This window comes from Artibeus jamaicensis, unplaced genomic scaffold (genome assembly GCF_021234435.1).
Source record: "Artibeus jamaicensis isolate MK-2021 breed Jamaican fruit bat unplaced genomic scaffold, CSHL_Jam_final contig_467, whole genome shotgun sequence".
Taxonomy (NCBI): Eukaryota; Metazoa; Chordata; class Mammalia; order Chiroptera; family Phyllostomidae; genus Artibeus; species Artibeus jamaicensis.
Genome location: NW_026521845.1, coordinates 5913302 through 5941283, shown reverse-complemented (window position 1 = coordinate 5941283; position 27982 = coordinate 5913302). Strand labels below are relative to the sequence as shown.

General features: G+C 41.8%; 1 protein-coding gene across 1 annotated transcript; it reads left to right on the top strand.

Moving 5' to 3' along the window:
- The first annotated feature begins 7684 nt into the window (after positions 1-7684).
- RGS18 (regulator of G protein signaling 18) lies at positions 7685-24236 on the top strand. The gene is made up of 5 exons (XM_037142893.2): positions 7685-8033; positions 8497-8598; positions 9600-9661; positions 19753-19919; positions 21315-24236. The coding sequence occupies exons 1-5, from the start codon at positions 7915-7917 to the stop codon at positions 21570-21572; spliced, it is 708 nt and encodes a 235-aa protein (XP_036998788.2). The 5' UTR covers positions 7685-7914; the 3' UTR covers positions 21573-24236.
- The last annotated feature ends 3746 nt before the right edge of the window (positions 24237-27982 follow it).

Below are 27982 nucleotides of genomic sequence, written 5' to 3'. Positions count from 1 at the left end.
CCCTGATCCACTCAGATGTGTCTGGACCCACTGCTGGCCCACTTGTGTCTCCCACCAGTGCCACACACACGCAGTGACGTGTCTCCGAGGGTGAGGACAGGCTTTTGGCCCCGGGCGCTGTAAGAAACAGTGTTGGCAGGCCCTCCACGTCTTCTCGGTATTTTAAGTTCTTTCCTCATTTCCCCGCTCCCAACCTGCGAATGGGATGTTAAGCATGCTACATACTGCCTTTTCTCCACACGTCTGCTTTTGGAAATGCAACGACGATTGTGAGAAAGACAATCCCGACCTGCAAAAATTTGAAAATGTATTCAAGGCTTCCTCCCTATTTTTATTTCTCCAAAGTTCAGCACAGAGTCTGGCCCTTGTTGAGGCCCCACGTGCTCAGAGAACCCTGACCTCTGACATTCCTGTAGCAGGAGGACCCGGTGAAATTGCTCTAAAGCGATGCTGACCAACGGCAGAGGCTACGGCTTGAGCGGCGCCCCCTTGCGACTGCAAATGCCATGGCAGCACGCCTTGTATCCCTGGGACAGTCATCTCATCTCCCTCTCACCCAGTGCTAAAATCAGCAGGGACCTTTTTTGCCCCCAAAAGCCCTAAAAGTCTTTGCTGATGAGCAGTGCCGTTAGGTGAAGATGCATTTCTATTCCTGTAGGGATGCATTGCCCGATCCGCCTCTGTCTGCCAACAAACATGCGTCTTCGGCCTCGCTGACTGACGTTCACCCACAAGAACCCCTGGCAGCTGCTGAGACACCATCACCTTCCATCTTAATCAGACGTCCAGGAAAGGGTGCTCTCTGTCCCTTTCCATCACTATGGCAACTAATTCCCGACCAATCATTCCAACGGAATCAACAAGAAATACTAAGTAAAACCTTAAATGCTTCCTATCAAATGTGCAGTCCAAAAGTTAAAAAAAAAAATTCCTGGAGACAAAACCTGCATGAAGACAAGAGCAGAGAGTGAAGCTGCTAAGTCAGCTTTCACCTCCTATGATCTTTCTTTCATAGAGTTTCAAACTTCTTGATGAGACAAACATTGGTTTTCTCTGATAAGAAATAAAATGACATGATGTTGAATCTCCATCACAATCATATCATCATAAAAGTGTTGGCACAATTAAGGTTTTTAGTACAAGTAAACGTACAATGAATATGCATGTGACTTTGATAAATTGCCGAAACATTTCTTAAATGTAGTCGGCTTAATTCATAGGTAAATTCATTCAAAACCTGTAATTTTAACTTTCAGCACTTCAACTTACAGTGCAGCTAAAATGGAGTATTTAAGCTAATCTATCTTAACATTATAAATAGAATCACTTACATCAACGAGCAGTTTCACTGTTAATTCCAGCTCTACCAACGTCCCAGTCATTTAAATGTAATAATATTTAAAAACTTGTACTGTAGAACTTCTTACAGGTTGATAACAATAATTTCTTATGAAAACAAATTTTAAATTAAATATCAGAATTCAGTTCTGAATATCAGATGTTGAAGGACTGGAGCTAGTGAGGATATTTCCTGATAAGACATGTCTGGGGAAGGAACAGACTTCCTTTTGGTGTGACTCAGGATTGGTAAAGTTCTGCTTTGGAAACAAGTAACCCCCAACTCTCAGTGACTGAAACCTAAGATGGCATCACTTTAGCTTGTACTATGTGACTTAGTTCATCACAGTCACCTTGGGTCCCATACCGGTAGAGCAGCCCCCGTCAAAACTGGTCCTAATACCTGGGAATGTTTCCTGCCTACTGCCCCCGCCCTCAATAATTTTTCCTTTTCTTTTTTCATTTTTGCAACTTTATTTTTTCTTCCTTGTCACCAGTCTCTCTCACTATTTCTGGCTCCACAATTCCATCATCCCCAGTTTAGAATTTGTTAGTTTATTGGTGTCCTCTCCTTTCAGAAGTTTGCAACTGCAATGGAGAATAAAAGGACACCATAGTTAAGTCTGAATCTGGGCTATTCAGAGAGTTCAGAATTGTGTTGCACCATCGGTTAAATGCTCAGACCTCACTCCGGCCACGGCCCATCGGCCACACTGGTTTGATGACTGCAGCCACCAACAGCGACCTCAGCAATGCAGTCCTGCTCTAGGCCTGGATGTGGAAACTATGACAGAGCTGTGTGGTAAACAGCACTAACACTAGACAGTCCATTCTCTAGGCACCTACATGGTTCATGTTCACTTCCAAGGCAAAAGGACGTAACTCCAAAGTCCCATGAAGTCAAGACCCAAAACTCAAAGTCCATGGTCTCTAAGTGACTTGTCACTACAGCAGATCTAGATATGAGCCTCCCTTGATCTATAAAAACATCAGGAAACTGTATGGCCCACCTCCCAGAAATTTACTGTGACCAAACAAAAATGGGACAAAGTAAGGTACTCCCATTCACAGATGGGAAGAGAGTGCACAAATGTCATTGGTGCCCCATCGATGACATGTGTTCTCAAGTCCCATGAGCAAAAGTGACAAGCAGACCCTACATGGGTGGTGGTAAAGGTATCTCAGTTAGGCCTTACTTCTGTTATCCTCAGTGATGGTCTTTGGCCTCTTTGATTCTTACCTCTGCCTTCGAAAAGGTCTCCTCTCTCCTGTTGTCCTGGTGCATCTGAAGTGGATATTGAGGGTTTTGACGTGCTCAGGCGCTGGTCAGTTTTCCCAACCTGCTTCCCACCTGTAGAAAGTTGGAGACCCAAGAGCTAAGTGTCAAATGGTCATACACTCTTCCAGCCCAGACCCATGGTTCCTACAGTGGTGTAACTCTCAAAAAGTCAGCTACAAATTTGTGCGATTCCAACCAGTGCCAGACACCACGAGCTCCATCCAGAGTGACTTGGTAAATGTGACTCTGTGACTTAACTATAGGTCCGAGAGCCTCTTGGGCTTAGTGGCAGAGTCATTTTGCCTTGTGCCATTTTGTCCAATCAAATGGATCTACCTTCTATCACCTTAGTCCGTCAGGAGGTTTTAACTGGATTTGACAGCCAAACCCTTGATTGCATTCTCCCTGCATGACTGGGTTTTAATCAACCTTTGTTGTTCAAGGAATTTCTCGGTATTATCTTTTACACGTCCGGGCTGAGAAGCAATTTCTTTTTCCAATCCTACAGTTCCTCACATTTTGGACTTTCTCTACGCTTTTTCGTTCCTGTTCTCACACTGCTCAATTATTTCCGAATCCACCTCTTCATGTTTGTACTTCCCAAACGCAGCCAACAGGAACCAATGTGCATTACTAACATCCTATTTTCCAAACATTTTCCCTAAACTAACAAGGTCAGAGACAGATTACCTGCATTGCACATGATCGCAGCTGACGTTTGATGATGTGTTTTCCACCATATACATGGACAAGTAGCATGTGAGTCGCTAATAACAGTTCCCTCACCACCCGAGCAAATGTCTCAAAGCAATATAAAATATGTCACTCTGCTAATTACAGCATTTGGCTTCCTGTGCCAAGTTTGCATCAGTTAGGATAGGCTAGTTGAGGTTGTAGATGAAAGAGAGAGGAAAGAAGGGAGGAAAGAGGGAAGGGAGGAAAAAAGGAAAGAGGAAAAGCTCCGAAATCTCAATACTTTAAGAAAACAGAATTTTAGTTTTTGTTCACCTTCAATCTACACCTAAGGGAATTAACCTGCCCTGGTAATCTCATAATGTTATTGCTCATCTATTTGCTTTCTATTTGTGAAGAATGACCACACAGTCAATGGCTTAAAAGAAGGCGCATTTATTAGCTCACGGTTGTTATGGGTCAGGGCCTGGGCACGACCTAGCTGGGTCCTCAGCTCAGGATGTCACAAGATGGCACGCACGGTGTTACCAGGCTACAGTGTTTACGAAACTCATGGTCCTCTTCCCAGGTCACACAGCAGCTGGCACTGTTCAGTCCCTTGTGGATGTGAGACAGCGGTCCCCTTTTGATTGTTGACTGCTAGCCAGGGCCTGACCTCAGGCCCTAGGTGGCCCTCTCCCAAATGACATGACAGCCCAGAGGGAGAATTGCCCCTCTAAGGAATCACCTGATTAAATCAAGTTTGTCCAGAATAATTTGGAGTAACTGAAAGTCAGATGATTAAGGACCTTAATGACACCTGCAGAATTCCTTCCAATTTGACTACAAGGTGACATATCTCAGCAGGGACAGGTATCCCATCATGCCCACAGTCTGGTCTACATCAGGGGAGAGAGAGCGTGTTATTTACGCAAGGACACTCAGGGCAGGGACCTTGAGCACCACGTTTGAGCATGAGAGTGACCAAGGGCCTTAGGAGGCCATTTAATGCCCAGCCCACGCAGACTTCCACTCACAACACATTGGAGAGGGTTGGTCCCGTGGTGCCTCTGAGCCTCAGGAAGCCATGAATGGCAATCCTACGGTACTTCTGAGACCATGAAGCTGTCGCATCAATGATCCCCACAGAGTCTGCAGCTAGAAAAAGTATGTAGAAGTCACTACCTACTAGAAAGAACCGCATCTTCAAAATGCCAGTACCTATAACACAGCTTCATAATCAGAGATGTGAGAAGGTGATGTTTTAGGCTTTTTTTATTGATCTTACATTTGAGTCTGGGCAGAGTGCTGACCGGGAGCATGGGAAAGAAGGAGACTCAGCCTCCGTGAGGTTGAAGAACCTGCCTTGGGTGCTAGCGGGTGTGAGCAGCGCAGCTTGGTCCTGGTGTGTGTGCACGCTTTCCACGGCACAAGCTGTCTCCTGCGAGGGTGGACTGGGGACGATCTCTGTTATGTGAATTGCCAAAGCGCTGAAAATTTTTCTTGGAAATTTTTTATGGTGATATGTAATAACCTTCTAGTTCTTTTTGATTCATTTATTTATCAAACAGGTATTGGTGCCCCAGCATATTTCAGTCCTTAGCTTTGAAGTAGAGATAACCCAGGATTAAGACACAAACCAATACTTTCGTCTCATTTCATTAAACTTAAAGAATGTGCAGCTCCTGAAGTTCCATAGTCGATAGAAAAGACAGGGAGACAAGGACTTGTTTTCACGTCCCGTGGGTCTGTTCCCTCCTCCTGTCTCAGTGTGAGAGCTCTTCTGTTCTAAAGCACAGGAACAAGACTACGTCGTGTCTCTTCTGGGAGGTGACAGGAAGCCCTGGGCTCTGGCTTCACAGCCAACTCTAACTCGGATACGTCTCCCCACCCATGCCCTTGTCATCATTCTTAGCGACTCCAGTTCCCAGGACCACGCTTTGCCCAGTATCCTGGCTTATCAATTTCTCAGCCTTATCAACCCCGAAGATCTGTGTTTCCTACCTGACCTCACCCAGTCGTCCAAATCCTTATCTGGATTCACAGCACCAGTTTATTTCGTAAGCTTCCCCCAATGCTGCCTCTCTGGGCCTCCCCGCTGATGACCACACATGCTTCCTGCGCCTTTGTACCTGTCGCCCCTCTGCCTGGGTTATTTTCTGCACATTTGTGTGTGCGCACCTCTTTCTTCTCAGACGAAGTATCTCCTTTTCAGAAAACTGTATTTTTACTTCTTTTAATTTTTCAATTAGTTAAAATACAGTATTATATTAACTTCAGGTGTACAACATAGTGATTACACATTTATGTAAGTAATAAAGTTACATAAGTGTTTTTTTTTTTTCTAGAAAAGCAGCAAATTCCTTGCCTGTTGGAGATAAAGTGCACCATTTCTCTTATTAAATTTCTTAACAATACTTTTCATTATCTAAAATTACTTATTGCTCTCCTACAAAGTAAGGAGGGGAGTTTTGGTGTATTCAACGTTTTTTCTGATTTTTTTGTCCGATTTTTTCACCACTATTTTTAATGTTGACACTAACACAGATGTCCCCATTTTTCCCCCTTTGTCCCCCTCCTCCCAGCCCCTGCACCCCCTTCCCTGTGTGGTGTGTCTCTATGGGTTATGCATACAGGATCTTTGACAAATCCCTTCCCCTTCTTTCAACCAGTCATTCCCCCCCCCCCCGCCTGTCCCCTCTGACAGCCGTCAGTCTGTCCCGTGAGTCCACACCTCTGTTTCTATTTTGTTCATCAGATTCCACACACGAGTGAGATCGTACAGTATTTAAAATGCAGTTGGGTCAAGTCAATCTTACTGCTCACGATTTATCTACAGCAGGATATCAAAGCTATGTGAACATTTATGATGAACTTCAAAGGTGTTTTGAAAACTGCTTCAATTATTTCCTGATGTAAGAGAACACTTTTGTGGAGGGTTTAGGCTAATAGAATCGGGAAATAAAGTGGAATTTCTAGAATTGGATGGGTTATTTGCGCAAGACTTTGCCATGTCAGGATATGGGGCCACCAGAAGCTGGTGATGACAGGCAGCCCAGGATCTCCAGCAGGTGGTAAGACGCCAGTGGACAGTTTCACCTGTATTCATTACACAGGGGATTTATCCAACTATTGCTCTTGCTCCCTCGGCAATTTTTAGAAAGCCTTTGGAAAGGCAGGATGGAAGCTGAGAATGGCAGTGTGGAAAGGGAGCTTTTTCTTCTTCTTTTAAATGTGAGGAGAAGGTAAGAGAGAAGACATTTTCTTTTCCTAATAAAAACAGAGCGAAGCTTGGCAACTATGATACCGTCTCACAGATCCATAAAGAACTGGAAGTTTATGCAATTTTAAAATACCTCAGGAAAATGTTCATGCATATCTTTTAATTCCGAGTCATTTCACTTGTATTTAAACATGCTGGCCTAGCAAAACCACATCGGTAATTTCATTGGTACAAATGAAATAGATCGGAATGGACTGGGGCTTGGGGAAAAAAAAGAAAGAAAATTAAAATGATTGCCCTCAGGAAAATAACACTTACAGGACATAAAAATTGTTTAATAACTTTACAAAAAAATGCAAAGTCTTTTTAAAGAGTTCGAATTTCAGCTCTTCTCACACCTCTCCTACGATTGTAGAGGAACTAAAGCCTTCGCTACTGGTGATCAGAGACCCTGAGAATTTTGTGTCTCCCACTGACCTCTGGGACCTTGTGAGAAGTCACTTAACGTCTCTCACCCTTAGTTTCCTCTTCTAAAAAAAAAACGAGTTACAGACTAGATCAGTATTTCCTAGCTATTTGGATCTCATGAAGCAGTTCCCGAGATGGAGGCTGAGAGGGTTTGGGGCTGCAGCTTCTTTTTTTCTTTTTTTTTAAATTATTTTTCAACTACAGTATTCTGTCTTTCACTCCCATCCCAGCTCACTCCCCTCTACCCCCCACCTCCCTCCCATTTCCACCCCCCTTAGTTGTTGTCCACGTGTCCTTTATACTAGTTCCTGTAAATCCTTTCCCTTTTTCCCCTGAAATTCCCTCTCCTCTCCCCTCCGGTCGCTGTCCCCCCTCCTTCTCCATTTCAGTGTTGTTGTTTTTATTTTGCTTGCTTGTTTGTTTTGTTGTTTAGCTTCCTGTTAGAGATGAGATCATATGGTATTTGTCTTGCAGTTTCTTTTTTAAAATAAGCACGTCGACTCAGCTAGCATGCACATGGCCGTCCAGAGGCTCGCTGGAACACACCCTGAGCACATCAAAGACCTTCCCAGAAGCTGGTGTGGGGCACGGCAGTGTCTCAGGGTCTGTTCGAGCGTCAGCTGGTTGCACAAACGGGAAAGAGAAGTGCTGTGGCAATGCTGGCCTTATCTCCTGGGTCAAGCGTGGCTGCGTGAGTCTGTGTCACTTCCCTAAACAACGCGGGGCCTGGTTGCACTTCAGTTCCCCACTTCCACATTCTTCTGTCTCTACAGGGGCAGAGACACAGCTCTTGGAACTCTTTCTTCCCTTTAAATTCTAAGTGTTGCTGGCAGGGTGGAGATAATCTTTCCTTCTACCATGGATAACAGTGGACTTGTAGCATTAACCAGTGAAGGACGTAATAGATTACACATCTCTGCTTTTTAGAGAGATCATGGGAACATCATTGATTTTTGTTTCTCAATTAAATATGTGTGAGTCAAGGGAAAAAGCTTTTTTCAAGTTAATACATGGTTCAGCAAAAGAAGAAGCAAGCAAAGAAGCCAAAATCAGGTAAAAATCATAATTTTAAAAATCTGCCTTACATTTAAAAAAAATATTAGTGATGAATATTTGTTAGCCCTTGTTTTTAAAATAGCCTGTTTAAAATATATTGATTGTATTGTTGCCAAGAAAAGGACGTTTTTATTGGAAGTAAACAACTGTTAAGACTAGTATTTTCATTTAAAAAAATGCAACCATTTTAACTACACAAACCAGTAACAATCTTTACAGAAATAGAATCTTAAATAATTTGCAGTCACTGAGGGGGAACAAAACCCCAAAAATTTCATATATGCTATCCTAATTCCTCTAGAAACATAGTGTCTAAGTGAAATTCTTTAAGGAAACCATTGTGAGTGTGGGTGGTGGACCAGAATGGCTGTCCAGGGAACTTATCAGTTCCCAACCTGAGAGTCACAGGGACGGAGTCTGTGGTTGAAGATGTCCTGAGGCTAATACCTTTTCGTCACAGAGCTAAGGAAAAGAGAAATCGGCTAAGTCTTCTCCTGCAGAAAGCTGAGCTCCATGAAGAGTCACACCCCAGCAGATCCGGGCCCTTGGCCAGAGATACCAGGTGAGGGTTTTTCACCATCTGACAGCAGGCAGTGGAGGGATTTTGCTGATGCTATTGTGAAAGATTTCAGGAAGAGAAAACCAGGGATTTCCATTTTATTGGAAGTTACAAGGCAATATAGGAAGATTAGAGGTCTCACTGCAAAAATATATAAATATTCGATGAAATTTAACTACTTTAATGTCTTGAATTATATAATCTCAAGAAATGTAAAGTTGCCCCTTTAAAAGTATAGACTTCCCAATTTTGAATGATAGATTTTTCCTTATAAATTGATGAAATGCTCATCAAGAGTTTTCACAATGTAATATTGTAAGAGAAGAGTTAGTCATATCCTCCCTTAATAGTTGGAAAGAATGTCCTAGATATAATAGTAAGTAAAGCACAAAAGAGGCTATTTTGTCATTTTTAGCCATTTCTTTAATTCAAACAGAAAACAGAATCACCTTTATAGGCTCATATAATATAAAATTTTCTAAATATGCAATATGACCAATAAAAGATTCAAGACAAATATATTCGATTCCCTAAACTATCAACATATCCAACTATCTGTTGTATTTCAAATGTTTTCTATTTCTTATCCCCTTAAAACTTCACCAGTCAAACTTCCTGTATCTACTAAAAAAAAAACAACTACTGCACACTGTGGTAAGAGTTTCAAGGAAATTGCAGTTAAAAAAAAACTGACTGAAAGATACTTGTCAGTTGAGGTTCTTCAATTTGCTGAATTAAGAAAGATAATTGACCTCATTTCTTTCTTGGTTTTTAACCTAACATATGATTAATTTTTCCTTTAGAAAATAATCACAGGCAACACTGAAAAGAAAGTTGACTGATGTTTTTGACGTTTCCAACGTGAACATAACTCCCATGATGTCATAGTCAAAAGGGAACCTGTTGGAATGGTCCGAAAAGAGAACACTTGTTGCACACGTTAGGCTGAGGCTTAGACAGACACTCTGCACGCTCCCTTCTAAAACCTGTTGTGTCTTGCACAGGGTCCGCCCCGAAGAAGCGGTAAGATGGGGTGAATCATTCGAAAAACTACTTTCCCATAAAGGTTAGTGCTATTTTTCCCAAATACTTGTTCCTGAATAGAAAATTATAAAAAGGATGCATGTAACTATACAACACAGGCTGTAATAAAGATGAAGTCTGGTTGATAATTCACAGCAATCTGAGTTTCGGATCAACAGAAATAACTAAATAGTATGAGTCCACTAACAGAACATATTTTTTTAATTAGTCTTATTTTATTACAAATTACTTTATTGTGGTTGAAATAGTATTTCTTTGTGCTGTGGTTAATAGTATCAAATTTTTTATATTTTTTATTTTTGAATGAGACCCTTGGTTTTATGAAATTCCATATATGTATGTGTGTGTGTGTATGTTTGTGTGTGTGTGTGTTATTTTTATTGTTAAGGGACTGAAATTTAAAATAATTCCTTTAGTGGACATTCAGGAAACCCTGGTGAAAAGAGTTTCTTTTAATTTTATAAACACTTTACTCTTCATATCTATCATCTGTGTTCAAAGCAGAACTTTGCAAAAGTGAAGAATCAGGTGGGTAAGTTAAGGTGGAGCTTGGCAGAGGAGATGGGAGGTTGGGACTAATACCAAGTCCCCTCTTGCCTGTCTCACACTGTGACACAGCACAGAGCACAGAGGACAGCCAAGGATGGGCTTTAGGGCCGGTTTACAAACCATAGCGGGTGAGTGAGCTCCCTCGGTCTCCACTCGGTCCTGGAGGTCTTCCAGGTAGCAGAACCACCTGTGCTACACTGAACTGCTAAGCAGCAATGGGGCTGGGTAACCACAGGGCTCACGGTTTGCTACACGGACCCATGGAGAGTCTGCCTCAGAAGCCACGCTTGATCATTGCCAAGGGTCCACACACTTCCTGGGGCCCACACACTTCCTGGGACCCACAGCCTTCACCGGTATCTCAGAGTTTTCCTGCTCTTACCTCTCACCCTTTGAAACCAAAACCCTACCCAGCAATTCCCCAGGTGAAGCTGACCAGGCTGCTCTAAGACTGTTCACAACTTTGGGGGTGGGGGTCGCATCCTAGGGTGTCAACTGGAAGAAGGGGTTCTTATTTGGGGCACAGCTGGGAGGGCCGTAATTCAGCCTCAACGACTGCATTCTACTTGGTGAAACCCCACCTTTCCTTGTCTCTCTTCATTTTCTGTGTTTCTTCTCCTCCTCAATTGTCTATCCCTGTATAAGGCCTTGGTGACAGGTTCAAGTTCCCTTGAACTGAGTGACCTAAAAATCCTATTTCTGCAGGCTATTCCAGAAAAATTTCCCTCTTCCAGTGGAAACAGATTCAGCCTGTGAATTGTAATATTGACTCAGAGAAAGAAAAATGTATAGAGAAACCAAGACTTAAATTTAGGCAAGAATATAATCAATGAAGATGAAGGGTAGTAATAGGAAGAAACATTCATGCTGAGAAAATATAGCTTGTTACTCTTTCCTTCTTATTTCCCTGTTACTTAATACTCGATTATTTAATACTCTATTGCTCCCTTTGGAGAAGAGTAAGGTAAACAGTCTTCCTCAATTACTCACTTTCCTTCATTCCCTATATCCAGTCATTTCTGAACTAGAGTCAAAATTCTGGCCAAACACATGTCAAACTTGGCCCATCCTCACTAGTTCTGCCTCCACTAAATTTAGCAGTTAAAGCTAATCACAGAAACCTGCTTCCATAAGTCGTGCCTGTCAGATTCCCTTTATTAAAACGTTTCCCAATTATCTCCAATATTTCAGCACCATCCCACCCTTTAGCAAGGGCAAAAAGTGCAGTGGAATCCAGTTATCTGGAGCTTGACTGTTTACTGTAAGGAAGATATCTTGTGAGCTGTGAATCACCTAACCCAGCCTGTCAACGGGTAAACATTAAGAAATATTAAGTGCTCAACTAACACAACCAACTTTGTCATGAGGAGAAGTTAGTCCAGGGTCCCTTTGAGTTCCGGTTCTCTCCTGAGACACAAGCGAGACTAATCTCATTAAGCTTCCTAACCACTCTGGCCTTCAGTGTCCTCTCTGGTAAAGGGGGACCACCAGATCTTTAGCTCCGATGGAAACAGATTTCTGTCAGGATTAATGAGATGGCCAATAAGATGTCAATGACCAATGACAGCTTGACACTGCACAAATGTAAATATTTACTGCTCTTAGGACAAACGGCAACAATTAACGTTAATTACTGCTCTCTGCCCCCCAGTCCACTTCTCACTGCATATACATCATGGACAGGGTTAAATTTCAGTTGCAATGAATACACAGGCTGGATCTGTTCCTTTAACTTGATGAACGGGTGCATAATCATTTCATTACACTCTCACAGCCCATTCGGGGAGAAGAAAGGTTAGCGATGGTACTTAGCCTTGTAGAAAACCCTCTTCTGGTAGTCGGGGATCGTTCTACTTTGCAAGTGGTCAAAACCAAACAGAAAAAAGGACATAATCTGTTCCTTTTCACCGGTGAACATCTAAAGAGCTCTGACAGAGCAGCATTTTGAATCGAGAGGGGGCAACACAGAGAATACAAAATCAGCGCTGACCCACTTGGAGGCTACTATCAGCACTGGTGATTGAAGTGCTAATTAAATTATATTGAATGCACCCAAAATTAAGGACTGGCATGCTTTTAATGAGTCCTCAAAAATCCAATGATTTCAACTTCAAAGCTTATTGTAATACTAAATTATCGAGCTTAAAATAATCAGCTAGAATAGTCTCTTGGTGGCAACGGTTAAATTCAGTTGTTTTCTACTGACTTGACTTTAGGCCAACGGGGAAAGATCTTATATTTGTGTACGTCCACACACACCCATATGCACACGTCTGGAAAGACCTTGCTCTATCAAGTTTTATAGAATTTCCCTTTGGTTAAGTAATTATCAAATTCTGTGTGTTGTATCTATAAAAAGCAAGTGGAAGTTGTATTACATTTAGTCAAATGGGACAGGAAATGATAAACGGAATAGAATTTGAGCATTCAGCTTGACAAAATGGCCGTTAAAACCCCTCGAGACTGATTATTTGCATCCTTAGAAAAGGAGCCACAGAAGAGATGGTTCTTACTCTAGATTTTAGGGGATTCATCAAAATTCACCATCTGGCCAAGGAGAAATAAGAGAACACCCAAGCAGAGGACCAGCGCAGACATGGGGAACTAACCAACACAATGGATTTAGGGAACTATTAGAAAGTGATCCTTTGCTGGGAAACAAAATTTGAAAAAGTGGCTTAAAAGTAAGAGACAATAGGCCAATGAGACTGACATGGGGGGAATGGTTTTGCTGTGAAACAAACAAAAAAATCCATGCAGTTTTTTTCCTTGGCATTTTCACTAATTTACTCAAATTTCAGTCTTAATGTGTCACTTAATTCTTTTAAATTTCAGAAAACACAGTAGGTGAAAATCCAAGGAAATCTAAAGAATGTATGGACTTTAATAACAATGTATCAGTATTTCATAATAGCAGGGAAATGAGTGTGGGGTATATGTCAATGGTACTATCTCATAACTTCTCTATAAATCTAAATCTGTTCTAAAATGAGTTTTTAAAGAATAATCTCAAACATATTACATAGGAAATTAATGGAACTCCTCAAAAATTTAACTGCTGCTCCCCATTTGTTCCTATGAAGATAGTAGAATCATTTTTTCTGCCATCCTTGTTTATTGGCAAATTAGTCTATAACTGCAAAATGGATTATAAAAATCGGTAATTTAGCTACATATTTAATTAATAATTTCTAAATGTTGTTTAGTAAAGACAAAAAGCATGAATAAATAAAAAACTAACATCAGACTGTATCTGCCTTTCACAGTTGGTTTCAAATGTAGTTAGTCATCAGTCTTCCCACGGACTGACTCTGAAAGTAAATGCTATCAATACAAAGTCGGTTAATTCTGAAAAAATTATTTACATACATTACACTTATACATACGTGTGTGTTATGTATGTATATGCATATGGTTCTGTGTGAATCATCTCTGAAAGTAAAATACTGCTGCTGAATGTATCTAATTTGGAAAACAACTGGCTAAATACAGGAAAATGCTAAAGAACTTGTGATGTGTGATGTGGGCTTTAGAAAACCATTGAAAGAGATTTTATATATATAGATGTGTGAGAGATTCCACCAGGCAGAAGAAAAGGGAATTGGTGAGCAGAGGAAAGGGTACAAAAAGGATTTGAAAAATACGAGATTTTGGTACAAGTTGAAAAAGCAAGCAGTTCCCTTTCCCTGAGGCAGAGAGTAGTCAACAAACAGGTCAAAGATCAAGTTGGCACCAACTTTGAAAGACTCGGTGTTAGGAAGATGCCTTACGGGTGGAGAGGTAGAATTCTGTATGTGTCATATGGATGACCTACAGAACTGTTAGAAACGTAAAAGCTAACCTCAAGGTCAGGGCTGTTTTGGAAAGAAAATGGATGAACTTGGCAACTGCATGTGTGTGTATGTTGGAAAGTGAGGTGAGGAAGAAAGAAGAGACGAAAAAACAAAGGATGAGGCAAAGATCCCCAGGTTTTATTCTATAGTAAAAGGAAGATGATGGTACCTTTTATAGATGAGAATTAAAGGCAAAACAATGTTTATGAGAAGATTAGTTGCCAGAAGCTTAATCAGAAGTTCTACAGGGTTTAGGAGGTACACACTCAACATGAAAGAGGGTTCGATTATGGATGGAGATTCTCTAACCATCTCACATAGCTCCTACCTGACATGAAAGAGAATTTCCTGTGAAGGAGTTCCCATCAACACAGCATCTTCCAACCAAGACAGAAACGCTTACTATCCCACATACTCTGTTTCCCATGCATGGCAAAGAATTCCCTTGTCTTAACATTTTCATTAATGACTATTTTGCTTGGACTTTTTGCACCCTGACTTATGGCTCTACCAAGCTTAATTTTGAGAATACTGTGCCATGGGTAAGATAAAAGTAAAATATGTATGTGTCATTTCATCCCCTTGACTTGAAAGTACAAACTAATTAGACTGTGGAAAGTACTTACGGCTGACATTGAGGAAAGCCTACGAGGAAATGCGCACTTCTGTTTTGAGGAAGGAAATGAGTACTTCTCCTTACGCAGTTCACCTAGTGGCTTTTAAAGTTGCTCTTCCCGATTTTCGGTTACCAATTTTCTGCAAGATAAGGGATTCTAGTGCTCTGGAAAAATAAATTTCTGAATCAAGCTAACCCATCATAAGTACCCAATTGTTTAATTATCTAAATGATAATAAGTAAAATCCATGTTAAGTTATAAATGAATTGCATACACAAATTATTATTGCAGAAATAACCACAATGTTCTGCAGCAGCTTAAGAGCTACGAAGCCCAACATACAAGGGGAAATAACTTGACCTAGAGCTGAGGGCATGAGACCATATGTGGGCGTCCAACTTCAGAGTCACACGACTTTTGTTTCATTTGGTTTCTCGGTATCAGAAAACTACTCCAGCAGTTGCCAGAGTTTCCACTTTGAAACACACAATTCCAAGCATTTCACTCTGACCTTGGGTTCTAATGGGAGGCTTTGGCAGCTGCATTTACCACTGCTGCCGTCTAAAGGCCTGCTCAGTAAGTGACAGCCTCCGTGTGACAGATGGCTCCGCTGTGACTTGACTTGACTTAACGCAGCTGCCCAAAGTGAGGAAGAGAAACAGGAAGTAGCTAATGCGCTTGGATTATCTTGCACAACACGGCGCGTCACTTTTGAAAAAGCAATTTACTTCAACTTTTAAACAGATGAACTCCTTCCTTATTCATCGTCAGTTGCTTTCTTGAGTCAGTATTTATTCTTCTCCATTGCAGTCCTATGATGCCAACAGACTCCATTCACTTTGAGCCCATCACTCAAAGTGACACTCTTAGCACCTGGCCCTTTTTCCAACACAGGTGCCGCAAGTTCCTTTTGAATGTCTGTATCGATCAAATTCAAGGCTAACCATGGTGGCAGAGGGCTTTGCATGATATTCCAGGCACACTGGCCAGCACACAGTCCACACTCATGCTCAGAGGATTAGCAAGGGACTATAAGTAGCATTTATGTTGTTTTCTGGAAGACTTCTATCTGCGTTCCATGCATGTTGATCTTTCTCTGCGGCTCCAAACAGAGTGTCACCCTGTGATAGTCCTTCATCACTCCTTGGTATATATACCTTGGTATATATATGCCTGTCTTGTCTAACCACCTGCATGTCCCCCATGGTTGGGACTTCATTGCTTTACAGTAGTTCATTGGTAAAGGTTCTATAATATTGTACGAAATAAACCTGGGTTCAAATATCAGGGCTATCTTTTACTAGTTGTAGAATTGCAGGCAACTTAACTCTCCGAACCTCAGTTTTTGCCCTCTGTATAATGGGTATAATTTGACCCACTCCACAGGGCTAGTGCGGAAAGTAAATAGAACTGCACCCATCACAGGCATGCCGCAAAGTGCCAAGACCTTGCAAACCCTCCAAATTCCTATGTAATGAATGAATGTTATTGTAATGAATATTGCATTTTCAGTATATAATACGGTCCTCAGGTTCATACTAGATATTTCATAAATTTTTAAAAGATAGATGAAAGAAGCTATTTTTAATAAATAAGGGCCAATTTCACTTGCCTTGCACATGGGTGATCCATTTTAGGTGTCAGTACAAAAAAATTTCATTAAAACTGAGATTTATGAGTAAAAAAAAGCAATGATCATATCCTTCTAAAATTGTGATCATTATTAGTAAACTCACTTTAGGAACAACTTGGTGTTTAAAAACTGATCAGTCGGTGCTGATACATAGAAAGAGAAGAAACTGAAATGCAAAAGTTTTTTTTCTTCACTGGGGTCTAAGTTTTTGTGTCCACACTGTGAGAGAGCAGGCATTTCATTTTGCCAATTTTGCTTCAATTTCCCTTTAAACAGTAACAGAGGAACAAGTAGGAACAAAGCCAAAGTGCCTTGGCTTGGCCCCCGCACCCTAGACAGACAGAACATGGCACCCCACCCCATGCATGGACGTCGGCAGAGGGCACATTTCCATGTGACGGCTTTCTGTTCCTTAATCAGGGTTCCCTGTTACCTGATTCTCAGCGTGGTGTTGTTGCTTTGCTTCCTATGGCTTCCTGATAACCCAGCCAAGGATGTCTTTCCAGAAATCCACATTGCAGTAGCCACCAAGCAAATACGAAATTTCAGGTTTCCATTGAAAAAAAATGCAAAGCAGCCATTGGTTCTGAACATCATTACTGGGGCCAAACCGAGAGTTATAGTTATTTTACAGAATGTAAGCCAGTATAAAGTGGATGTCGATTGGGAAGGAAAAGGACACAGTTTAGCAGTTTGAGAGTAAGGAAGTATGAGTGTTTCATTAGGCAGTGGTTTTTCATTACACTAAAAATTTACCCGGAGGAAACTTCTCAGGGATTTCTTTTTGTAAGTTCTGGTGGAGGCTGGGACATGACTGCAGAATGATTCAGACCAGTGGGTCTGCAGATCACTGTCAGATTGTTTTTTCAGACCCACCCACTGTCCACATTTCTAATTCTCCTTCAACGCTGAGCCAGGAGTTGAAAGGCTTGTTTCACCACAGCCTCCAGTTTCCTTCTGAATCATTATATAGAAAAAGAAGGAAGGCAATAAATACAAAGACGACAATAAAACCAGAGATTAGGCAACGAAGGCACCTTGCCAGTCACATAAATAGAAAAGGAAGACGTTCTGAAGCTGTTAGCAGCCAGCCTCAGAGTCCGGAACGTGTTGCGTTGAGTTTTCAGCCACTAAAGAAACATGATCTCAGTAATAAATGACTCAACCTGCTTTTGTGCAAGTCCAGGTACTGAAATACCCAGGGGGGAGGGAATTGTGGGGAACAAAATCGAACAGGAACACCCCCAAAACCAAGAACCCTGTGACTACTGCTGTGAGAACAGAACCTGGCAAATCCTACCCCCCTGACTTCCTCTGGTTCACTGTGGCAGCAAATCTGGTTTACAAATATGAACACCAGAAAAATTTTATTCTGAAGTGTATACATTCTTAGGTTCTTAGGGAAAATCTTCTCTATCAAAATTGTTCTAAGGAACATTATCCATTCATATTTCCCTGGGACCTCGTGAGAAAAAGCCCCTGACTCACCTTGAAACATTAATCTTGGAAGCAAAACCCTGAGCTGGGAAAGTGAGAAAAAACGTGGTTAAATCCCACGCACATTGATCCCATTGGCTGCCTCCCAGCGGTGAGGGCGTGGGGCTTATGCAGGAGCCACTCACTCAGCAACCCGGCCTCCTTCAGACCGTGGGGTTCCCGGGACTTACCTCCTGACACCCAGTGACTGACAAGTTCTGGTCGCAAGCCAGATGCATGGTACCTTCTCGAACTCTCGTTGAGCCTCTTGTTTGCTTATCCGCGCTTGTTTCTTCACTAGCACTGAACAACCAACAGCTGGTGCCCTGGGCCCATTTACTGGGGGGAAGACACGGCAGCATCCGCAGCACCTCCCGTCTGTCTGTCCGGGCAAAACGCCGACGGAGGGAGCCGTGCGCAGAAAGGGCCCACGTGCCGGTCATCACGCTGATGGCTGGAGCCCTCCTGTATCTGATGCTGGGGGAACAGCCCAGACTGTCACGCATTTCTGACTCCTGGTTTCTTTACCAAGTTCCTGAACCTCTGATATATTCAAAAAGATTGCTCACAACATTTTTAAAAAAGGGTGGGGTTCATGAAAAAGAGGACAAGTTCTATATGCAGGGCAAGGAAATGGTGGTATGTAAAGCATAATTTGAGGGTTGTATCTGTTTTCCGTGCCTGCTTTCACAATTTATAACAACTTCAGTGACTTAAAATGACCCAGATTTATTATCTTATCATTCTCAGGTCAGAAGGGCAAGACGGACTCACGGAGGGGGGGCAGGAAGGGCAGGAAACAAAACAAGGTGTCGTCCGTCTATTTTCCTTTCTGGAGGGTCTAGGGGAGAATTCCTGTCTGAGTCATTTGGGTTTGGGGCAGAATTCAGTTTTCTGAAGTTTTGGGCCAAGATCTCCCTTCCGCTGCTGGCTTTATACTGAGTGCCATTCCCACCTTCTAGAACCCACCGCGATCCCTGGCTCATCACCATCTTCTTCAACCGCCAAGAGCAGCAATAGCCCCCAGGTGGCGCCCCTCTGACCCACACCACGACTCTCCCTAGTAAACACTCAGGACTGGATTGGTTCCACCCGGACAGAAGAACCCTCCCTCTCAAGCGCCTCCTCCATAATAACTGTGGCAAAAGCCCCTTCTCTGCGGGAAGCCGGAGGGTCCCCAGGTTCTGGGGTCTGCGACCATGCCTTGCCCCAGCAAGGGCTGCTTCCAGAGCAAGACATGTTTCTAAAATGTCTTTGCTTGTTTCAAAAGTGAGGCCAGGAGCAGCCGAACTTATCGGAAACTCAGTTTCCTGGTCTATGAAAAGGCACATAGGGGGACATGTGCCAGGCATCGTGGCAAATACTAAACACAGTCAGGAGTATAAACAGCACTCAGCCCTCGAAACCTCTCAATGTGTTATAAATGCAGAGCCCCCTAGTCACTGCCGCGTGGCTGCTGGAGAGATCTCTTCTCACTTCATTCTCTGTTGAACTGTTTATCTGACAGCAATCACTGACCACAGGATAGCGTTCTCAAGGGCAGTGGAAATAGGAAGTGACTATAAGTGAAAAGGAGTTGAGTGGACGAAGCCTAGAAATGGGGTTTTAAACAGGGAGACCCCGAGTCCTGAGTACCAGAGTATAGTCTGGAAGCGGGGGTAGTTCTGGTGGAATGGCTTCTTGGCTTTCTAGAACAGCTCCTCTTTCCCTCCAGACAAACCCAGAGAGAGGTGTGGCTGAAGGATACCCAGAGCAAGGCCCAGAGTAGGGGTCACTCTTACTTGGGTCTCAGAATGTTACCAGCCTCATTTCAGCAGCCGAGCAGATCACAGCCGATCTCCATGAGGACCCTCGTGGTTACTGCTCAGGTGTGGGTAGTCACTCCGCCCTGGAGGGAAGACAGAGGCGCTCCGTCAGTATGTCCAGCTGGACTTCAATACCACGTACTACATCTCCTCGTCATCGATGTGTAAGAGTTAACCTCTGTCACTGCTTTTCTTGGTAGATGGGCTGGAGACTTTCACCAGGTTCCTTAAAACCGAATTCAGTGAGGAAAACATTGAGTTTTGGAAGGCCTGCGAAGACTTCAAGAGAAGCAAAGACCCTCAACAAATTCTCTTTAAAGCACAAGCAATACATGAGAAATTTATCCAGACGGATGCTCCACAAGAGGTAAAGATGACTGGGAAAATGTACGAGTGTTTGAACAATGTTTGAAAGAATCTACCTTCCTCAAATCGGTAACCCTATCCATCCCACAAGGAAGGCTAGGGTTTTGCTGAAGCAGACTGGGCGTTTACAGGTTTGCCCGCACAAGCAGAATGTGGTCTGAGATATGGCCACGGATAAAGGAATAATGAAGTCGCTCCTTGGGGCTGCTTTTGTTCTAGACTAAGAGTGAACGTGATCACTTGCTACATTTAGATTCAGTCCCTCATGTACATCAATTGTCTTTGCAGAGCAAACTCTCATAAAAGCTGGAGGTCTCAGTAAGTGCCCAAGGAAAGAGAACTCAAAGAGTTTGCCTCACGTACCCCTTCACCGTTAGCTCGTCTACCCAGACAAATGTTGGTTTGCCCTAACATGAGTACTCCTTAAGAGAGACTAAAAAAATGCAAATAGAGACATGCGGGAAACGTAATTTGGCAATGGTTCAAGTGCAAACACAAATGTGATTGTCTCTGACTGCGGGCTGTATGTGAGGTAATTGTGCGATACAATTGCTGAAATGGCTATAAAACAAGCAAATGTTACCTATCCTCAAATGGGAACTCAACAGAGTTTCTATATTTTTATTATGTGTTCAACAAATAGTGTTTCTTCAGTGGAGTGGTAGGCCTGGGAGTCTAGCTTGCTCAGAGTTCTGCTTGGTTCCATGTTCATATTGTCCACGAGGTACCATTGTCTGGGTGGATGTCAGTCCACACAAAACGATAATAGTTCCTGCTTCAGTGTGTTTTATTCCGTTCTGCGATTCAGTGTGTTATTCTGTTGTTCCCAATGCCAACCTTATACACAGACCAAAGAACAAGTCAGCTAATTGTATGGGGTTACCCAGGAGGGGAACAGAAAGACACCCTCCCAAACCTGAAAGGCCCCGCCATCAGGGCCAGATATATCAGCGGTGCTTGGATAAAAAGCATGAAAGGATATTACATCTTTAAAATGTATTCCTTTCAGCACAATTTTGCTCGCAGAAAAGTGTAACCTCACGAAAAAAGTGCAGGGATCCAACAACAGCCCCACACTCAAATCCCAAAAGGCCCCAACTCATTGTTTGCGGTCTCTGACCATTATTTTTTGAATGACTGGGAAGGAGTTGAGCCCGGTGATCTCTAAGACACTTGCCATTACAGCAGCCCATTGCTGTAAATTAGCAGAGGAGACAAGAGCCGCGTGGAATGCCAGCCCAGAGTCAATCATCTGACCCCTAGACCTGTGATGGGTGGATCACCCCGGTGCCCAAGTTCGGTGCCCACTCCAATGCTGAATAGTCTTGTACTGTTTCTCAACGGTGTTTACTTCAGTAGACTGACCATAATTACATTCTTTCTTGAAATGATCTAGGTTAACCTTGATTTTCACACCAAAGAACTCATTACCCAGAGCATCATGCAACCCACCCTCCACACTTTCGATGCTGCTCAGAGCAGAGTGTACCAGCTAATGGAACAAGACAGTTACAAACGTTTCCTGAAATCTGACATCTACTTAGACTTGATAGAAGGCAGGCCTCAGAGACCAAGCAATCTGAGGAGACGGTCCCGTTCCTTCACCTACAACGAGTTCCAGGATGTAAAGTCGGACGTTGCCATTTGGCTGTGAGGAATGCTAACTTTGCTCATTTGGTCTGCAAGCTTGTATATGTGCTTCTGAGACATGGCATGTGTTAACCAATGGGTCCATCATTTAAAATGAAATACAGCATGTAAAAGGATTTTAGGAGGGTCGATCAGAACTTTTCTTCTAACAATACAAACTTCACCAGCCAATATGCCCGGTAACGCCTTTCATTCAACCCCATTCCCTTCATAATCTGAAAAGTAGATGCTAACAGACACTGATGAATAAATATAAACAAAAAGGAATATATATGGTACCTTAATTTATGTAGTACATTCACTGAAAGATCAATACATAGATAAAAAATTTTATCTGTATTATCCTTAAGCCTATTATGAAATATAATAAATACATTCTCTAACAAAATCACATAATCCTGAAGAAAATGAGAACTTTGCGATTGAGTCTATTAATTTATTTTTTGCTAGCCAATTTAGGACATATTTCATTCTTTTCTATTCTTTGTTCATTTTCTTTTCCAAGTGAATATTTTGCAAAGAATTTTAAGTAACACAAATTTTCAAGATGTTATACTCACACATGGATATATTTATCAACAGTTTGATTTTTAAGAGATAAGTAATAATTCTAATTATTCTTCAGTTGACTAAATAAGTGTAATTTCTCTACCACACTACACTGTTTCTCTCTCATTAAGAAAAATCCTTAGGCAAATGTTGTAGGTACTATAAAAAGATAATATTTATACTTTACAGAAGATGTTGATTAGAAAATTAGCGTTACAAACAATAGGGAAAAAGTGACTGGAGACAAATAAAATCAATAAAATAACTAAACACTGTGTTTTAAAAATCATGTGAACAAAAGCATTTTTAATCCCTGAACACTGAAAATATTATTGATTGTGTTCATTCCAGCAACTATCAGAATCTGCCTAAAAGAGGAAAATATATCATTTAATCTTCACTTTCCCATTTTTCACACAGAATCTGTGAAGCTTTTAGAAACTCAGGCGTAACTTAAATTGGGCCTCTGTTTTCTTAAATACCCAAGTCAGAAAGTGCATCTGTAAAGGTAGAGTCACATAATTATCACAACAAAATAATGTATTAGTGTCTACTAAGTATTCGGATTCTCTCCTACTAAAACACAGCATCAGGTGAGTATATCAGATACACCAATCTCTCAAAGTCATCTTGTTGATTTTGCCAGAAATTAAACCTTCAATCAGAACTTAGTGTGAAAGTAGATTATGTCCTTCGAATTTATTTTTGCTGATATTATCAATATGTGTAGTGAACATACCCATGCATACACATAACTGTTGATAGAAATGCAAACTACATTTTAAAAACAATTGTTTTCGATTTTACTTTATTTGTAAAATGCTAAAGATACTATAATTTAATTGGTAATATTTGGAGCAATAAAAATCCAGATGACTTAATTTTGCAGAAACAATGAGCTGCATCTATTAGCATGGTGTCTGGACTTGTTACCCATAATTTTAGCCATAGGTACACATATAAATGTACACAGTTCCAGATTTCCAGATTTTTGGAAGGACTGAGATACTTAATCATTATTTTTATAGTAAAATTGCATATTTCATTCAATACATACTCAATATTTAAATATTAAGTTTAGAAAGTTTTGTCTGGCTTTTATACTGATGATATATATTACATATTAAATAAGTTAATCTCTTAAATATCTTTTTAAGTACAAGCTACCTTAATTTTTAGATATTTACTTGGATAATTTTTTAAAGATTTAATTGGCCCTGGCTGGTATAGCTCAGTGGATTGAGCGCAGGCCTGCGAACCAAAGGATTGCGGTTCGATTCCCAGTCAGGGCACATGCCTGGTTGTAAGCCAGTTCCCGGCAGGGGATACACGAGAGGCAACCATACATTGATATTTCTCCCCCTCCCTCCTTCCCTTCCCCTCTAAAGATAAATAAATAAAATCTTAAAAAAAAAGATTTAATTGGAGCTGTTGATTTATTCCTTGGTTTTATAAAAGCCCTCACTGCTTCTTTTTAATACTCTCTAATTGCTTCCAAGGTTTTAGTCCATCTATAAAATAAATGCAGGAATGACTAACACTGGTTAAAACTGATAGGACAAGAAGCAAACATCACAATTGATCACAGAGGTCAGCTTTCGTCTTCCACGCTTTAAGGCTTAGTCTAGCAAAAGTATCAGTGGGGTTATTTGCTCAGCTCTCTTCTAAGGATAAGTGATGGTTCAGACCAGACTTGACCAAGAAAAAAAAAGAATGAACGTATCAACTGTAACACCACAATTACAAATCAGCACATTTTTGATGCACGTACCCTTTTAAAAATCTCTAATTGTGCTGCACAAAATAAAAGAGCACTAAAGATCATGCCAGAGTAAACGGATCACACAGAGAGAAATGTAGCCTTTCACAGAAGTGGGGGTGGGGTGGGGGGTAAAATCAGAGCATTAATCTCTACGGAAACTTCCTCTAATAAGAAAGAAGTTTGTACATATACTAATATGTTCCTTGTAACTGAATTATAGACTTCATTAAACCATATCGACTCTGTTTATAGTTTTTATTTTACAAGCCCTGCAGTCAAGAGGCTTGACAAATTTACTACTTCGTATGTTATTCTTCTTTTTTCTACTTATTTTAAAATTAAAATTCCTGAAAAATCCTTTGAGTCTCATGTGATTTTACAGACAGGATTATTTTCTCTCTCGGGGTCTGGCTTCCTAAACTACATAACAGTTTATTGAGATTATTCTATAAATTTTCTCTTTAAACCTGGCTTACATACCAAGCTATTCCTGAGTGCAAAAATAAACACCAATGCTTCCATTTTTTTATTTCCTGCATGCCATCCCACGCAAAAACACCTTAATATGAAAATCGAATCAGGAAGGTTTACAAAAAAGAAGTAAAATCCCTGTAATGTGATTTCACAGTGTTGAAAGGAAGATGCCATGTTAATTAAAAATAAACAGTGCATGGGAAGTCCCAAGCTCCCTTCTCTGGCAGGCAGGACCTCATTGCCACGCACTTGGCATTGTGAGGCCCCAGGAACTTCGGGAAGCAGCTGAGATCTTGCGAACAGAAAATACACAACCTGTAGTTCCGTTTTCCTGAGAAATCACCGAAGATTTAGAACCACTCTAACACGCTCTCAGATAAAACAAAAACATAGTTTACTATTTGTAACTACAGTTAAAAAGTATCTTCTTTGTTTCTAAGTATTTAAGATTTTTGTTTGTTTGTTTCTCAGGATGCAAGTGTGTCATTGGAAGCCCAAACTGAGGATACTCGGTTATTTACAGAATCAGGTCTCTTTTTCGCAGTCTGTGTTACACCAATTTCAAGCAGCCTAGAGAAAATGTCGACTATGCCAGTATTTGGTATAAAAAGCACCGTCAAATCCTGATAATATTAGAGCTAATTGTTGTGGGTACTTTCTTCTGCTGTATGCCAATATTTTAAAACAGAGCCATTTCCTTTTCGTCTTGAGCAAACAAACTATTTTAACATTGTGACTTTTTTTTTTACTAATTACCTAGATGTTTTATTTCATTACGTAATAGGGATTGATGACTCGAAATGCCAATGTCTCCTCTGATACCTGAACCATGTGGAAGAGACATTTTCTGAAAAGAGACATTCCCTCAGCAGGTTCGTCCCACAATTTAATTTCTTTCCATGAGGTAACGGTCATGGTGAAGCTATAAGAAAGTTAATTTGCATGAGGAGCACACGTGGAATACGAAAATAATGTAGCATAAAATATTCATAATTCAAGCTTTTAAAACCAGCCCCAGGGATAAGAAAGCCATTATAGGAAATGGTTCGACAATTACAGCAAACTTTTCTCGATGATGCCAACTCACATACTCCCACTCTGAGGGACAGTTCTGAGGAGTTAACGGGGTGCAGGGCTGTGCTGTCCTGTGTCACACCTCCTTCCTGAGCACATGGTGTTGCAACACGTTTCTCGGTACCCCATCCATCAGCCATGGCTGTGGGCGCGGTCCTGCCAACCCCATCCTGCGGCTCACGCCCGTGTCAGATTTGGGCTGGTTATCTCCTTGCGTCTCAGTGTTTTTTAATGATGACGTCTGACACTCAGGGTGTGCTGGCCATGTCCCGTGTTTACTTACTTGAACAGGACCAGAGTTGCGTTCTCATTCACAACAGTGCGACAGACACCTGTTGATCTGCTTCTCTGAAAACCGACTTATTTCAGTAAGAGTGACGTGGAACCACAGTCGCTCAGGGTCAGTCAAGCCTGGTTCCCTTCAAGTAAGAGGAACAATTCTCCATGTGTCTTGATTGCAAAGTCTGATTTTCTGCAACCCTACGGTGCACGCACAAGCCTTTCCTGGCATTTTATGAAGGATCCTCTATAAAGTATTCATTCGGAGACAGGATCCTGTTTCTCGGCTGATCTGAACCGTGGCGACGCCTTAAAGAAGCACACACATGGCTCACGTGTGCCCCTCTGAGTTCCTCTGTGTGGCGTTTGGCTCCCAGTGTTGGAGCTCACAAGGCCTGTTTGCCTCCCTCTCTCCTTCCACGGCTGCCTCCACGCACCGGAGCTGCCCTGATGCGGAGTCCGGATCCCCAGCCACTTACTGGGCTTTGTGGTCTCCGCTGAGATGAAAACAAGTGTGTTGGGGAGGGGGGCAGTCTGTACTTGGGGCCGGGGGACACGGTGCTAGGAGACTGGAAGCAGGCACAATCCTATGACCGGAGAGGACAGACAGGGCCCATGTTCCCTTTGGAAGAGCCAAAAATCAGGCTTGGAGAGAAGAAAAGCACCTTCTGCACGATTTGCATTAGCTTCTTTGCCATGGGCTCCGAGTCAGATTATGACACTGAAAACTTGGGCTGAAGGCTTCTCATCCCTGCCCGTCTTTCCTAAACGCTGAATGCTGCAGCCCTCACCCAGTGTGGTTTGCTTCTGTGTCAGCAGTCTGGGTTATTCTCAGATTTTATCCTTCCCCTCCCTGAGTTTGCTTAGTCAATATACAGAGAAACATGATCCAGCATTACCAAGGAGCACTGCCGCATAGAAGTCACCCTGAACCAGAAGTTCTCTCCCAGGTTGGTTTTGCCCTCCCCCAGGAAGACGCCAACTGAGGCAGCAACAGAGCATTGAAGCAAATGTACGTATTTACATCCTTTCAGTTCTATGTTCCATTGTCTTGTCTGATAATACTCATTAGCAATCGACTGAATGACTACATTTACTGAGGGTATGATACATGTGAAGCTTAATATTCTACATTGCCACTTAACCAGTGTTTTGACACTGGCAATTTAACCTTTCTGTACCTCTTTTTCAACTATAAAAATGATATCAATAGTGGTACCCCCTTACCCAACTTCTGGAGGAATGAATGAATGAACGAGCGTATCCGAAGAACATAGGTGAATACCTGGCAACAATGCATGCACTGAATACACACTAGCCATTATTGCAGGAAACACGTCAATGTCCAAGCTGAACCACATGCAAATAAAAAAATGTGGATCCTCTTTTCCTGTCCCTGCTCCTAAAAGAAGAGAACAGTGAAGAAAGAGTAACAATAGTTAAATGAGGGTGTCCCTTGCCTTGGCCTGTGCGTGTGCTTGTGCGTGGACACACACTTGTTCGTGGTGGGTGGCAGAATTCTAAGATGGCCACTCAAGTTTTTGCAGGATTCTCACTGCCTGGTGCACAGGCCTTGCATGGTCACCCAGCCTTGAATGGGGGCGTAACCTGTGCATTCGATGACATAGCCACTCTCCTGGCTGCACAGCCCTAGCCGACGCTTTGATTTCAGCCCAGTGAGACCCTACCCAGATTCCTGACCCACTGATACATTTGCGGGAGTTTGTCATGCCACAGTAAAAATTTCTTTCAATCTCCCAACCCTTTATGTGGCATTTATATAGCCACCATCTGATATTATTTCAGGTATTAAATATTTATTGAGCAACCATTATATTTCATGAACATGTAAGACGTGCTGGGGATACTTGAAATGATAAATTAAACATGATCGACTCTTCCTTTTTAAATGTTACCCCTGAAATTAATCAAATACAGCAGATGATTGCAGACCCGTGCAAAGTTCAATGGGACCATTGACCTGACTGCACACTTTGAGGCACACAAAAGTAGCATCAGATCTGGGGGAGCTATTTATTCAATGTCAGATCATTTATCCCCACAGAGAAAATTCTGCAGTGACTGTTGAGAAGGGAGATCTTTCATTTTTCACAGTCAGTGTGAAGCAGTACAAAGATAATTTTAAAAAGCGCTTTAAGCCTCTTGAAGAAAGCACACTTTGCAAATACAAAAGAAGATTAGTATTAACAAAAGACGTTTTAATGTTCCTATTTATAGACTCACCCTTATCCAAATTACTGCCATAGCATCCTATT

Excerpts from the sequence above, each read along its gene's own strand:
- RGS18 (XM_037142893.2), top strand. The coding sequence starts at position 7,915 with ATGGGAACATCATTGATTTTTGTTTCTCAATTAAATATGTGTGAGTCA. Across the intron at positions 8,034-8,496 it reads AGCAAAGAAGCCAAAATCAG|AGCTAAGGAAAAGAGAAATC; the intron begins GTAAAAATCATA and ends TTTTCGTCACAG. Across the intron at positions 9,662-19,752 it reads AAAACTACTTTCCCATAAAG|ATGGGCTGGAGACTTTCACC; the intron begins GTTAGTGCTATT and ends TTTTCTTGGTAG.